This window comes from Gopherus flavomarginatus, chromosome 4 (genome assembly GCF_025201925.1).
Source record: "Gopherus flavomarginatus isolate rGopFla2 chromosome 4, rGopFla2.mat.asm, whole genome shotgun sequence".
Classification (NCBI taxonomy): domain Eukaryota; kingdom Metazoa; phylum Chordata; order Testudines; family Testudinidae; genus Gopherus; species Gopherus flavomarginatus.
In genome coordinates this window covers 143959565-143974261 of record NC_066620.1, presented here as the reverse complement: position 1 = coordinate 143974261, position 14697 = coordinate 143959565, and the positions used below count along the sequence as shown (strand labels likewise).

Below are 14697 nucleotides of genomic sequence, written 5' to 3'. Positions count from 1 at the left end.
TTTTTTTGGCTACAGTGTTACACTGTTGACTCATATTTAGCTTATGGTCCTGTATGACACCCAGATCCCTTTCCGCAGTACTCCTTCCTAGGCAGTCATTTTGTATGTGTGCAACTGATTGTTCCTTCCTAAGTGGAGTACTTTTGCATTTGTTGTTATTGAATTTCATCCTATTTACCTCAGACCATTCTCCTGTTTGTCCAGATCATTTTGAATTATAATCCTATCCTCCAAAGCACTTGTAATCCCTCCCAATTTGGTATTACCCACAAACTTTATAAATGTACTCTCTATGCTGCTATCTAAATCATTCATGAAGATATTAAACAGAACCAGATCCAGAAATGATCCCTGTGGGACCCCACCTCGTTATGCCCTTCCAACATGACTGTGAACCACTGATAACTACTCTCTGGGAATGGTTTTCCAACCAGTAATAGTGACCATAATACAGGGTTGCAGGCCTAGGGACTTACTGGCCGCTGCTTCCAGCAGCTTCCATTGGCCCAGACCAGCGATCCGCAGCCAGTGGGAGCCACGATTGGCTGGACTTGTGGATGGGGCAGGTGAACACACTGAGCTGGCCCACCAGGGGCTTCCCTACACAAGCGGTGACCCCTGTTTGAGAAACCCAGCCATAATATAATTAAATTTAATATCCCTGTGGCAGAAAAACACCACAGCGGCCCAACACATTTAATTTCAGAAGGGGGAACTACACAAAAATGAGGAGCTTAGTTAAACAGAAATTAAAGGGTACAGTGCCAAAAGTGAAATCTCTGAAAGCTGTGTGGAAACTTTTGAAAGACACATTAATACAGGCTCAACTTAAATGTATACCCCAAATTAAAAAACATAGTAAGAGAACCAAAAAAGAGCCTCCGTGGCTAAACAACAAACTAAAAGAAGCAGTGAGCAGCAAAAAGGCATCCTTTAAAAAGTGGAAGTTAAAACCTAGTGAGGAAAATAGGAAGGAGCATAAACAGTGGCAAATGAAATGTAAAAATACAATTAGGAAGGCCAAAAAAGAATTTGAGGAACAGTTAGCCAAAGACTCAAAAAGTAATAGCAATTTTTTTTTAAATATATCAAAAGCAGGAAGCCTGCTAAACAACCAGTGAGGCCACTGGACGATTGACGTGCTAAAGGAGCAGTCAAGGATGATAAGGCCAGTGCGGGGAAATTAAATGAATTCTTTGCATTGGTCTTCACGGCTGAGGACATGAGGGAGATTCCCAAACATGAGCCATTCTTTTTAGGTAACAGATATGAGGAACTGTCCCAAATTGAAGTATCATTAGAGGAGGTTTGGGAACAAATTAATAAATTAAACAGCAATAAGTCACCAGGACCAGATGGCATTCACCCAAGTGTTCTGAAGGAACTCAAATGTGAAATTGAAGAACTACTAACTGTAGTCTGTAACTTATCATTTAAATCAGCTTCTGTACCAGATGACTGAAGGATAGCTAATGCGACACCAATTTTTAAAAAGGGCTCCAGCCCTGGCAATTACAAGCTTGTAAGCCTGACTTCAGTATTGGGCAAACTGGTTGAAACTATAAAAAAAGACATATAAATGAACTTAATTTGTTGAGGAAGAGACAACATGATTTTAGTAAAGGGAAATCATGCCTCTCCAATCTACTAGAATTCTGTGAGGGGGTAAACAAGCATGTGAACAAGGGGGATCCAGTGGATATAGTGTACTTAAATTTTCAGAAAGCCTTTGACAAGGTCCTTCACCAGAGGTTCTTACGCAAAGCAAGCTGCCACAGGATAAGAGGGAAGGTGTCCTCGTGTATTGATGACTGGTTAAAACATAGGAAACAAAGGGTAGGTATAAACAGTCAGTTTTCAGAATGGAGAGAGGCAAACAGTAGTGTCCCCAAGGGGTCTGTTCTGGTACCAGTCCTATTCAACATATTCATAAATGATCTGGAAAAAGGGGTAAACCGTGAGGTGGCAAAACTTGCAGGTGATACAAAATTTCTAAAGATGGTTAAGACCTAGGTAGACTGAAGAGCTACAAAAGGATCAACAAAATGGCAAATGAAATTTAACATTGATAAATGGAAAGTAATGCACATTGAAAAGAATAAACCAAATTATACATATAAAATAATGGGGTCTAAATTAGCTGTTACCACTCAAGAAAGAGATCTTGGTGTCATTGTGGATAGTTCCCTGAAAACATCCACTCAATGTGCAGCAGCAGTCAAAAAAAATGAACAGAATGCTGGGAATAATTAAGAAAGAGATAGAAAATAGGACAGAAAATATCATGTTGCCTCTATATAAATCCATGATACGCCCACATCTTGAATACTGTGTGCAGATGTGGTCTCCCCATCTCAAAAAATTTATATTGGAAATGGAAAAGGCTCAGAAAAGGGCAACAAAAATAATTAGGGATATCAAACAGCTTCCATGTGAGGAGAAATTAATAAGACTGGGACTTTTCAGCTTGGAAAAAAGAGGGCTAAGGGTAGATATGATTTGAGGTCTATAAAATCATGACTGGTGTAGAGAAAGTAGATAAGGAAGTGTTATTTACTACTTCTCATACCACAAGAACTAGGAGGTCACCAAATGAAAATAATAGGCAGCAGGTTTAAAACAAACCAAAGGAAGTATTTCTTCACACAGCGCACAGTCAACCTGTAGAACTCCTTGCCAGAGGATGTTGTGAAGGCCAAGACCATAACAGGGTTCAAAAAAGAATTAGGTAAATTCATGGAGGATAGGTCCATCAATGGCTATTAGCCAGGATGGACAGGGATGGTGTCCCGAGCCTCTATTTTCCAGAAGCTGGGAATGAGCGACAGGGGATGGATCACGTGATGATTATCTGTTCTGTTCATTCCCTCTGTGGCACCTGGCTCTGGCCACTGCTGGAAGACAGGATACTCGGCTAGATGGACCTTTGGTTCTAACCTACAAAATCCTGGAACATATAATTCTTCAGAGAATCGGTAGTTTCCCTGTAAATGTTTTAGGATTTCTGCCTTCTTCCCCTGCTGAGACTCCCAGTAACTCTCTCTTTTTGTTCTCACATGATCTTTGGTTATCTTGGGATTTCCTTTCTAACGGATTTTTAATCATAAATGCAGTGGTTGCATTCAGTACCAGGAGTAAAATTCTGATCCTATTAGAGTCCATAGCAGTTTTGCAGTTGAATTCTGTGAGACCAGGATTTCACCACCCAGGTATTTTCTTATTTCTCAGCAAGTTTAGCGTCTCTGTAAGATTTTCTACTTTAGCATCCAAAAAGGAAATGGGTTTATTTTATATTGTCAAGATCAAGGAGGCATTGATTGACTCTTGATTACATCTTCCAGTTTCCATTACTGGTTTACTGCCCTCAAGGAAGCCTGGACAGATGTACTTTCAGATTGTCTTAGGGCTGAAGTGTGTATCCGTGATCTGAAGAATTCTGATCTGAGTGGTTTCTGTTTTATTTTTAGGTAAAATTCACTTAGAGATAGATACTCCAACCTTCAAATGCAACTGTTTTGTTGTGACATTCCATCACCAATGTCCAAGATAAAAATTGAACATAATGCTTTAAACCCATAATTTTGCACAACTGAAAATTTAAACAGGTAAAAATAAAAAAGCTTAAAAATAAACAGATATTATCTATTGAAATTATTTTAAAAAAATCAGATTCTGCCAAGCCTACTGCTACAGTAGGAATGAGTGAGAGCTCTTCAATTTCACCACCACCACCCTCTTCTTAAATGCTTCCTACTTCCTCGTAAGTACAATGGAGTTGTATCAAAAACAAGAAAGGAATATATCCCTGAAGATAGGGGAAAGATTACTTAGCAAATTACAATTATAAAGTACTGCAAGTAATTCTACATAACCTATTAAGAAAATAGTAGAACAATATAAATTAATTACAGTTTTGTGGTATATTGAAAGTAACATACTTCTGGAACAGTAAAAGTCCAATAACCAAAATGAAAATTAAATATTTGAATTTCACATCACTAATATCTCTTTGTTATCCCACAAATCTGGGGGGGAAAAGACTAATAAATTAGGAAATATTTAATATTAAAACTTAATTTTACATAGGAAGTATTTCATGTTTATAGAAACTGTGATATTATCTGTTAATCTTCTAAATGCAGTGCACTACCACAGTATGTGTAGAAAAGCTTCTATTTAATGAGATATTGACAGTTTTCTTAGATGTATCTGAATGTATGTTAGGCTGGATAATATGTAGTCAGAAGAAAAGGAATATCAGAAAGAAAAGAAAATGAAACAAAATCACCCCTACTTTGTTTTACCTTGTAAGAGTATGTATATGTGTATAACTACGGTAGCATTTCTTTCAGACTATTTTAGACTATACTATCGGTGCTTACCCATACCTGTAGATGAATGTTCTGCTTGTTTGTTGCAGAAAAGCTGCTTTTTTCCTATATAAAATTTCCACTTTTTGGTGATTTACACTTCTTTTGTTAAGCTTTTATATTTCCCAACTTGTTATGCTGGAAATTCCTGCTCTTTTCCTCTTCCTTTTGTTATGCGCACAAAAAGACACTCCAAGAAATTACCCACCCTTGGGCGTCAACTGAGAGTTTTTCTCCTTGGAGCATAGATTTTGAGTTGTTTTTTTCTTCTTCTAGTTTTACAGTATGTAGTAGAGATTTAAAGGATACTCGTTTGAAAAGGTTCTAGTTTTCTTTCTTGTTTATGTGCCCTTTTTTTTTAGGTCATGTTTTTATCTGTTTGGTTATTTATGTTCCTGTGCAATTGTTGGACATCATTTTCCATTGTAAACCATTCCGAATTTTCTTAGAATAACTCTCATGGTAGAGTGCAATTGATTTTGCTTCTTCGCTCTCATTCATGTGAGAAATGCTACTTTGATTGTTCTCTTGTAGTTTTTCCTTTTTTCTGGAAATTGATAAAATTTCGTTAATGTTTATTGAGTGACTTTTAACATATGTTTGACAAACCAAGGTAAAGCATTTCCTTTTATGTTTCTGTTTTAAGATTCTTATCAGGCAGCTATGCCCTTGTATTAATAATATATTTGGCATCGCAACCCCATAAGTCACCTTGAAAAAACATGTGTTGGTTCCCAATGGCGTATTAATAATATATTTGGCATCGCAACCCCATAAGTCACCTTGAAAAAACATGTGTTGGTTCCCAATGGCGGGGGGGGGGGATATGGCGTTTCTTTGGTTTTCCCCTAGTGTTTCATAATGTCTGTAATTTGCTTAGATTGCAATTTTAGCACAAAGAAATTGAGAAATAATAAATAACAGTAGCAAAATTTTGCATTTATTCAGTTTTCACTCAAAATGATGAGTAATCAGCATAATTATTCCCATTTACAGAAGGAAAAGGATATAGTGATGAAGTGACTTGTCCAAGTTCATAAAGCCAGTTAGTGGCAGAGTCAGGAAAAGAACTCAGGTCACCTTGCTACCCTGAACTCAATCCCATAACCTCCAGCTGCCTCCCTGTACAGAATACTTAAGAATATTCATGTATTAGGTAGATAGATTTCTAAAACATGTCTGTCTATCCTTTCACACTATGAAGGGCACAGGGAGAAAGGGTGTGTACATCAAGAATATTAACAAATGTTACAAAACAAAACAAAAATCATGAATTCTATTCATTTCCTTTCATCGGTCTGTATTAATAAATACATCTCCTTATGCCCTTAAAGCAGGTTGTTATTCACTCAAGCACCTCAATTCATCTCAACAGCCTTTATCAAAAGGAGGAAGAGGTGTAGCTAGGTCCTACACCATTTAGGACTTTGTACATTTAAACCAGCACATTGAATCACGCCCCAAAACAAACTGGAAGCCAGTACAGATCACAGAGCCACAAAGGTAATGAGTTCCCTCAGGAAATGCTGCTAAGCAAGTAGGCAACTCGTATTCTGACTAGCCCAGTACAGGTGTAACCCACATGGACCATATTTGAATGAAAAAATCGCAATCTTCTACCCAGTAACAGATTTAAAGAAAAAAAAAGTATTTTTCGCCACTGGTGTTACCTAGATATCCAGAAGCAAATTCTGATAGAATCCCAAAATTGCAAAATTTCTGTCAGAAATGGCAGGAAAACTCCCTCAGTCAAGGAAACTGAAATAACCACAGTCAATAATTGCTTCTCCCAACCTACAATCATGATTTTCATCATGTCTAGTCTCACTCTGAGCCAGCTAGCCCTCATACAAGCCCTAGTCTCTGTTTGCACTGAGTATGTTTTTCAGCTGGATTAACCAGATCAGAGGATATGAAGATGGAGAACTAGGCATTATCTATGTACTAAAGACATTGCATACTATGAGTACGTCTACACTATGGGATAATTCCGATTTTACATAAACCGGTTTTATAAAACAGATTGTATAAAGTCGAGTGCACGCAGCCACACTAAGCACATTAATTTGGCGGTGTGCGTCCATGGTCAGAGGCTAGCATCGATTTCCAGAGCGTTGCACTGTGGGTAGCTATTCCATAGCTATCCCACAGTTGCCGCAGTCTCCCCTGCCCCTTAGAATTCTGGGTTGAGAGCCCAGTGGCTGATGGGGCAAAAATCATTGTCGCGGGTGGTTCTGGGTAAATGTCGTCAGTCATTCCTTCCTCCGGGAAAGCAACGGCAGACAATCGTTTCGCGCCCTTTTTACTTGGATTGCCCTGGCAGATGCCATAGCACGGCAACCATGGAGCCCGTTCAGCTTTTTTTTTTTACAGTCACCGTATGTGTACTGGATGCCGCGGACAGAGGTGATACTCCAGCGCTACACAGCAGTATTCATTTGCTTTTACATGATAGCAGAGACGGTTACCAGTTGTTCTGTACCGTCTGCTGCCAGTGTAATTTGGCAGTGAGATGATGGTTATCTGTCCTGTGCTGTCTGCTGCTATCATGGGTGCCCCTGGCTGAGATCGGCTGGGGGCGCAAAAGCAAAACTGGAAATGACTCCCCGAGGCAATTCCTCCTTTATGGTTTCTAAAAATAGAGTCAGTCCTGCCTAGAATCTGAGGCAAATGTACTAGAGAAGCAGTGTATCAGAGAGCACAGCTGCTCCGTGTCAGATCCCGCAGAAATGATTAGCTACATGCCATTCACGGGGGGTGCCCCTGCAACAACCCCACCCATTGCTTCCCTCCTCCCCCAACCTTCCTGGGCTACCGTGGCAGTGTCCCCCCCATTTGTGTCTTGAAGTTATAAAGAATGCAGGAATAAAAAACAGTGACTTGTTAGTGAGATAAAATGAGGGAGAGGCAGCCTCCCTGTGCTATGACAGTCCAGGCAGGAAATTCAGCGGTGCGGGGGAGAGGAGCCCAGCATGCCGCTGCTATGATAGTCCAGGCAGGACAGAATCTTTTCTTTACACAGGAAAGGAAGGGGGCTGATGGAGCTCAGCCCCCAGTTGCTATGATGAAGATAGTTACCAGCCATTCTGTCCCATCTACTGGGAATGACCAGGAATCATTCCTATTTTTACCCAGGCGCCCCTGAGGCCAGCCAGGGGTGTTCAGCAGTTATCAAGCACGTTGTACCATCTGCCACCGGGAAAGGAAGAGGAGCGAATACTGCTCTTTACTGCCGCAGCATGGCATCTACCAGCAGCATTCAGTAGACATAGAGTGACATTAAAAAAAGTCAAGAAACGATTTTTTTTCCCTTTTCTTTCACGTGGTGGGGGGGGGGTACATTGACGAGCTATTCCCTGAACTACACTGGACAATGTGTTTGAACTTACAGGCATTGGGAGCTCAGCCAAGAATGCAAATACTTTTCAGAGACTGCTGGGGACTGTGGGATACTGGAGTCCTCAGTACCCCCTCCCTCTCTCCATGAGCGTCCATTTGAGTCTCTGGCTTCCCGTTTCGCTTGTCACGTAGCACTGTGTAGCCTGGAGATTTTTTTTTCAAACGCTTTAGCATTTCATCTTCTGTAACGGAGCTCTGATAGAACAGATTTGTTTCCCTATACAGCGATCAGATCCAGTATCTCCCGTATGGTCCATGCTGGAGCTCTTATTGGATTTAGGACTGCATTGCCACCCGTGCTGATCAGAGCTCCACGCTGGGCAAACAGGAAATGAAAATCAAAATTTCACGGGGCTTTTCCTGTTTACCTGACCACTGCATCCGAGTTGAGATTGCTGTCCAGAGCGGTCACAGTGGTGCACTGTGGGATACCGCCTGGAGGCCAATACCGTCGATTTGCGGCCACTCTAACCCTAATCCGATGTGGTAATACCAATTTTAGCACTACTTCTCTCGTTGGGGAGGAGTACAGAAACCGATTTAAAGAGCCCTTTATATCAATATAAAGGGCCTCGTAGTGTGGACAGGTACAGCGTTAAATCGGTTTAACGCTGCTAAAATCGGTTTAAACGCGTAGTGTACACCAGGCCTATGTTTCATCATAAATCACTTTAATGGCCACACCTTAAACAGGAGGCAAGAAGAATGGAATCCTGTGGATTTTCATATGAGAGAGCCATCGAATCAGATGAGCAAAGGCCCAACATTACCTTCTAGGTTCACTTAGAAAGAAAGGACTCGAATGACTCCATCTGCCACTACTATGCAGAGATTAGGGCTGTGAGGATTTCAGGGATCCTGTTGGAAACCTCTCTGTTTTGTTTTTTTTCTTTGCTGCAGGTCTGCCTCAGGAGCCATGCTGCCATTGATAGACTCACACAAAGCTATGCATACTATCTGTAGAAGGGTAGCATTAACTCCCAGTCAGAGTTTCAGTTGGAAAGCTACTGGAGCAGTAAGGGATGGTATCATGAAGAGTGGCTGCTCCTCTTTTCCGCCTCCTTTCCTAGGTCCTGAGGAGCAGACATCGTCTTCAACCTTCAACAATTTACATACTAACCCCCTTCCTGGGGGTTGGATTTATTAGCAAAGAAAACAACAATAAAGTAACATGGAAATTTCCTCAGTTCTTCTCCCCAGACTTCCCCCCTGCCTAGGGTTTCTCCCTCAGAACTGCTCAACCCGCACCCTAGAGAGTCCTCTGAGAGTCTTTCCCGCTTCCTTTATACCAGGTGAGGTATGAGTCCCCTGCCTTAGGAAGTCAGCAGAACCCCCATAACACCTTCACAGCAGAAATGCTACCTACTAACAGGGTAAGGTATTTCAAGCAAGTGGTGCCAACCTGTTAGAATCCTAAGCAGAGTTCTGATACAGGAGTATAAATGAGTCAGCAGAAGAAGAGACGATGGCATGGAGACTGCAGTTGGTCCTTTCTGCTCCCTCCAGGGCTAGTTTGCTGGCTAAGGGTCCTTTCTGCTAATGTAAGCAGAGGGGAAGAGCATATGCTAGCCCATGTCATTTATGGATTCAGTGAAATGGATAGGCTTATGTCACAACACAGCCATGAGAATTAAAAAAAATCTGCCTTTTTAAAAGAAAAACAATCTATTTGTGCCCAGTAAGGCTATAGAACTGGAGATGAAGATGTATGTTAAATGGACCCTCACAGTATTCATACAAGTAGTTTTTATTATAACTGAACTTCAAACTTACACACGACTCTTTACCCTCACAATGCACCCAAAGGCATGTTGTATTAATAGATCTCTAAAACACTTCCTGTCATGTCTTAATGCTGTATTTAAATATTTATTTTACAGGTGAGGTACTGAGAGCAGTCAAACTAGGTTAAGAGGCCTGAAGATTTCTCAAATTCTTTCTACTCTTTTGAATAATTTTTTTTAAATGGGGTTTTTACACTCTGGTGTGGGCTTTTCATAATAAACTTTGTGAAAGCAGCTCGTAACAAAGTCTTAGGCCACGTCCAGACTAGGTATTAAAATCGATTTTAGATACACAACTTCAGCTACGGGAATAACGTAGCTGAAGTCGAATTTCTAAAATCGAGGTACTCACCCGTCTGGACGGCGCGGCATCGATGTCCGCGGCTCTCCGTGTCGATTCCGGAACTCCGTTCGGATTGATGGAGTTCCGGAATCGATGTAAGCGCGCTCGGGGATCGATACATCGCGTCCAGACTAGACGCGATATATCGATCCCCGAGCAATCGATTTTAACCCGCCGATGCCGCAGGTTAGTCTGGACGTGCGCCTAAAGTCATAGAAATATATAAAAGCCATGCAAATGTTTTGTTGTAACCAAACTGCTTTGCAGAATGAGACGTATAGTGTGTATGTATATTTGGGATGCCTTCTGATCTCTTGGGTATCTGACTACTGCTCCATTCCTACTGTCATCAAGCTCCCTCGCTAAATTTATTATTAAAATAACTGTATTTTAACAAATACCTCCAAGTTTTATGGCTACATTAAGGAGCAGAGGGACAAGCAACAAGCTACCCCACCTTGAATGGCTGCTCCACCTCCCCACGCCTCCCATGGGGAACAGGACTCCAGAAAGGAGACAGGGAGCACATGAGCCCATATGGCACACCCTGAGGAGCAGTGCACTCATAGTAACGGACAGAGTAGACTGCTCATCCCCTCATCTAAGGAGTAGCACAGGAAAACTGGCATTTCACAGGGGCGCAATCTCGCTGGTATTCCTATGGCACTGTAACTGCACTGCTGCCTATCCAGGCCTGTGGCACAAAAGCCACAATTTAGCCTCCATGCGGCATTTCATCATCACATGTTTTCCCTTACTTAGGGATGATGTAAATCTAGGGGTTAGAGCACGAGAATTTGAACCAGTATTCCTGGATTCTTTTTCTAGTTGTACTTAATGGTAGGTGTGGATGTTTGTCCCATCTAGAGATCAGGCAAGAGCTGCATTTGCAATAATTTCTAACCCCCCGACCCCCCCATGAGCAAGTGGTTAGGGAGTGCCTGGAGCCATGATTCCAGACCCCCTGGCACATACCTGTCAGCAGACCCAGCTGAGCACATGGTAGGGAGTGTGTTATACCCAGAAAGGAGTGTAGTAAATTAATTACTCTTCACCTGGGAACAAGAGGGGAATCCAGGGACTAACAGTGTCTGTCTGCTTCCTCCTGGACTGAGCCTACAGTCTCAGCCCACCTTCTATATGGTGAACCAAGTTAGAAGGCATACAGTTGGCAGAGTAAATTATAGGATGTAGTCATGTGCATCTAAACCCTAAACACTCAGTTTATTTAAATTAGTTTTCAAAATGCAAAAGTGGTGTGCCACTGTTTGTCATGTGTGTGTGAGTATTTCCTTTTTATTGAAAATTCTTTGGAAGTTCATGGGTAAATCCACACAGTTTTATGGCTTTGTGATATTGAAAAGGCTATTCATTTTGATGTGTGATTGCTTTAATAGAACACTTGTACACCATTAACACCTCTTGTTTTTATTTTCAGAACAAATTATGACATCAACATCCAAAGGAATTTTCCGGCCATTTTTAATTATCTTCATTGTGCTGGGTTGTTTCATGGCATTTTTACTTATTTACATCAAACCAACAAACAGCTGGATCTCTGGTCCCATAGAATCAGCTAGCTCAGTTCTGAAAATGAAGAGCTTCTTTTCTACCAAAAGTGATTATTTTAATGAAACAACAATACTGATCTGGGTTTGGCCATTTGGGCAGACATTTGATCTTACGTCCTGCCAAACAATGTTCAACATCCAGAGGTGCCATCTAACTATTGACCGTTCACTATATAACCGATCTCATGCCGTCCTTATTCACCACAGAGACATCAGCTGGGATCTCACTAATTTACCTCAGCAAGCTAGGCCACCGTTCCAGAAATGGATTTGGATGAACTTGGAGTCTCCAACTCACACTCCTCAAAAGAGTGGCATTGAACACCTGTTCAACCTGACCCTGACTTATCGGCGTGATTCAGATATTCAAGTGCCTTATGGCTTCATGAAGGTTAGCACGAGCCCCTTTGCATTTGAAGTGCCGAGCAAAGAGAAGTTGGTATGTTGGGTTGTAAGTAACTGGAACCCCGAGCATGCTCGAGTCAAGTATTATAATGAGCTAAGCAAATATACTGAAATCCATACCTATGGGCAAGCATTTGGAGACTATGTGAATGATAAAAACTTGATTCCAACTATCTCCACTTGTAAATTTTACCTGTCCTTTGAAAACTCAATCCACAAAGATTACATTACTGAAAAACTTTATAATGCTCTTCTGGCTGGATCTGTACCAGTTGTATTGGGCCCATCCAGAGAAAACTATGAGAATTATATTCCAGCAGATTCGTTCATTCATGTGGAAGATTTCCTCTCCCCAAGAGAGCTAGCAGAGTATCTTCTGATGCTTGACAAAAATAATAAGCTGTACCTTAGCTACTTTAACTGGAGGAAAGACTTCTCAGTGCATCTTCCTCGGTTCTGGGAATCACATGCATGCCTTGCTTGTGACCATGTAAGGAGACACCAGGAGTACAAGTCCATTGGAAATTTAGAAAAATGGTTTTGGAATTGAACTTTTTATCTTTTTGTGCATTTTTTTCAAAGAAACTGACATAATCTGTAGCCCAAGTGGAGGTGGGAAGGAAAAAAAATAATCTGTGTTTTATGTCACTGTTTATCAGCTGTCCTCTCTTGAGGTATCTTATTTATGTTTATCAGAGATTTTAAAAGCTCAGCATCAGAAGTCATCAATACTCAGTTTTAAATTATACTGTAGATAGCTAATTATGTGCACTGAAGAATAATTTATTGTTTACTTTAATTTTTATTCAAGTGTTTTTCATGTTTTCAGTAGATTATCTGTCCCAGTCTTACACAAGATGCAGTGATTTTTAACATTGTATGTTTTACTTTAGATTAGCTATTTCACATGCTTGGAAAATGAAGACACAGATCTTAAGATTTCAGAGAATTTTAACAAAACGATCTACTGGTTTAGTTTGAAATTTGTGTAATATTTCAAAAGACAATAATGTTTCTCATGGTTTAATTTCTGCCCTCTTAAATTCTAAGAACACTATAGAATTGGATACACTGCATTGATTTAAGTGGTTCTTATTTATAAGGTATATGGATTTAGAAAAAATGTATTATAAATAAGCTTTAAAAAGTTATCAAATATAAGAGAGCCTTTGGATTCTAAACAGGAAAAAGGTATTCCCCTTGCAGTTAGGTCCACTAAGATACCTTGGAAATATATGGATTTGCTCTCATCTCCTTAAGATAGAGTATTGAGGAACTGAGAAAATTAAGCTTGAAGTCCTGATGTGGTGAAGCATTTAAGCACATGCTTAAACTTAAGTGTGTGCTTATTTGAATCAGAGTCACACGTAATGCTACTTTAAATACTCATTTGATCACACTCATCTGTATAACTAGATGCTCAGCTCTTTTTCTTCTTCTTTCGTAACACTTCACTGTTTGGGGTCAGCAATGTTTATAGCCTTCTTCCAAAACTCATGATTGTATGCTCAGCTATCATGCAGATTGGTCGCTGTGAGCTCTGCTGATATCTGATCTGTGTACCAAGTCTTTAGCCTCCTCCTTGGTTGTCTTCCATCCACAATCACTGCAAGAGACATCCTACTGATATAACTGTACAGGCGCCATTGGATATGCCTATTATTCAAACAAATATTTGGAAGATTTGGCAATTTTTATATATTTCTGAATATTTGTGAATTATTCACCCAACTGTATTAAAGTCTGTTCCAACTTTAATTGAACTTCAATCACAGCAGGATAACATCCTGAGATGGGTGAATAATGTGAAGAAATATTGATTGAATATTTTATTTAGAAAAAAATTGTGAAATTAATTACATACATTAGATTAGTATTATTCAACCAGCTCTAGTTAGAACAAAGGCTCCATTTGTTTTTAGGGGGGTTTCTTGCTGTTTTGAAAGTACGTAATATGAAAGGTATTTTAAAAAAAGCACTCATCAGAACAATGGATATAATCAAGATTTGAATATAAATATGTTCATAGTATTATGTGTGCTATCATAGCAAATTCTGAAATGCAGTTTTGTCATTATGGTTTTTAATATGTCTAGTAATATGTGCATTATTTGGATTCATTGTCCTGTAACCTCAGCAACTAGGATTAAAACCCCCAATACTATAGATAATCATAGATATGGTGGTTTAATAATTTAGATGTATTTTGTACTAAGATAAAGCCACTGTACATAGTTCTTGATGGCAACATGTGTTTATCACCCACAGCTCCCACTGACTTGGAGGCAGCTCTTAGAATCAAGACCTTTTATTTTGGTATGGTCACAGTCAGGTTTGAATATGTACATCTGAATATACTAACTGTATAAGATATACTGTGGTATAAGAATCCTAAAAGAAATGATTGTTGAAGGAGAACTTAACGGGTGTAGATCAGCATATTTCCATAGACAGCTACTGGTTATGGATCTTGTCAAAACTTAACATCCTTAAATGAAAGTAAATCAGAGGCAGAAATTTTGGACTGTGTCTAAACAGAATGGCAGCATCCTTCTAGATTTACTTTAATCTAAAGAGTAGTCAGCAGCTGAAATAAAGCATGAAGAAAGAAGCCAGAAATTTAGAAAAGGGAAGAAAATACAAAAACTTACATCAGGAAAAAGTACAGCTTGAATAATATTTAAGACCCTGATCCAGCAACACACTTAAGGGCGTACTTAGTTTTAAGCATGGGTGTAAGTGCTTTTCTGGAGTGGGGCCTATGCCAGCAGTTGATTTTTATGGTAAACATTGGATGATATGATACGATATGATATGTGAATGAT

General features: G+C 40.0%; 1 protein-coding gene across 1 annotated transcript in view; it reads left to right on the top strand.

Moving 5' to 3' along the window:
• The window catches only part of FUT9 (fucosyltransferase 9), a 144006-nt gene extending 129915 nt beyond the window's left edge, over positions 1-14091 (top strand). The window contains exon 2 of the mRNA XM_050949323.1: positions 11335-14091. Within this exon, the coding sequence (XP_050805280.1) occupies positions 11343-12422 (1080 nt within the window). The 5' untranslated portion in view covers positions 11335-11342 and the 3' untranslated portion in view covers positions 12423-14091. The remainder of the gene's footprint in view (positions 1-11334) is intronic.
• Positions 14092-14697: the final 606 nt, after the last annotated feature.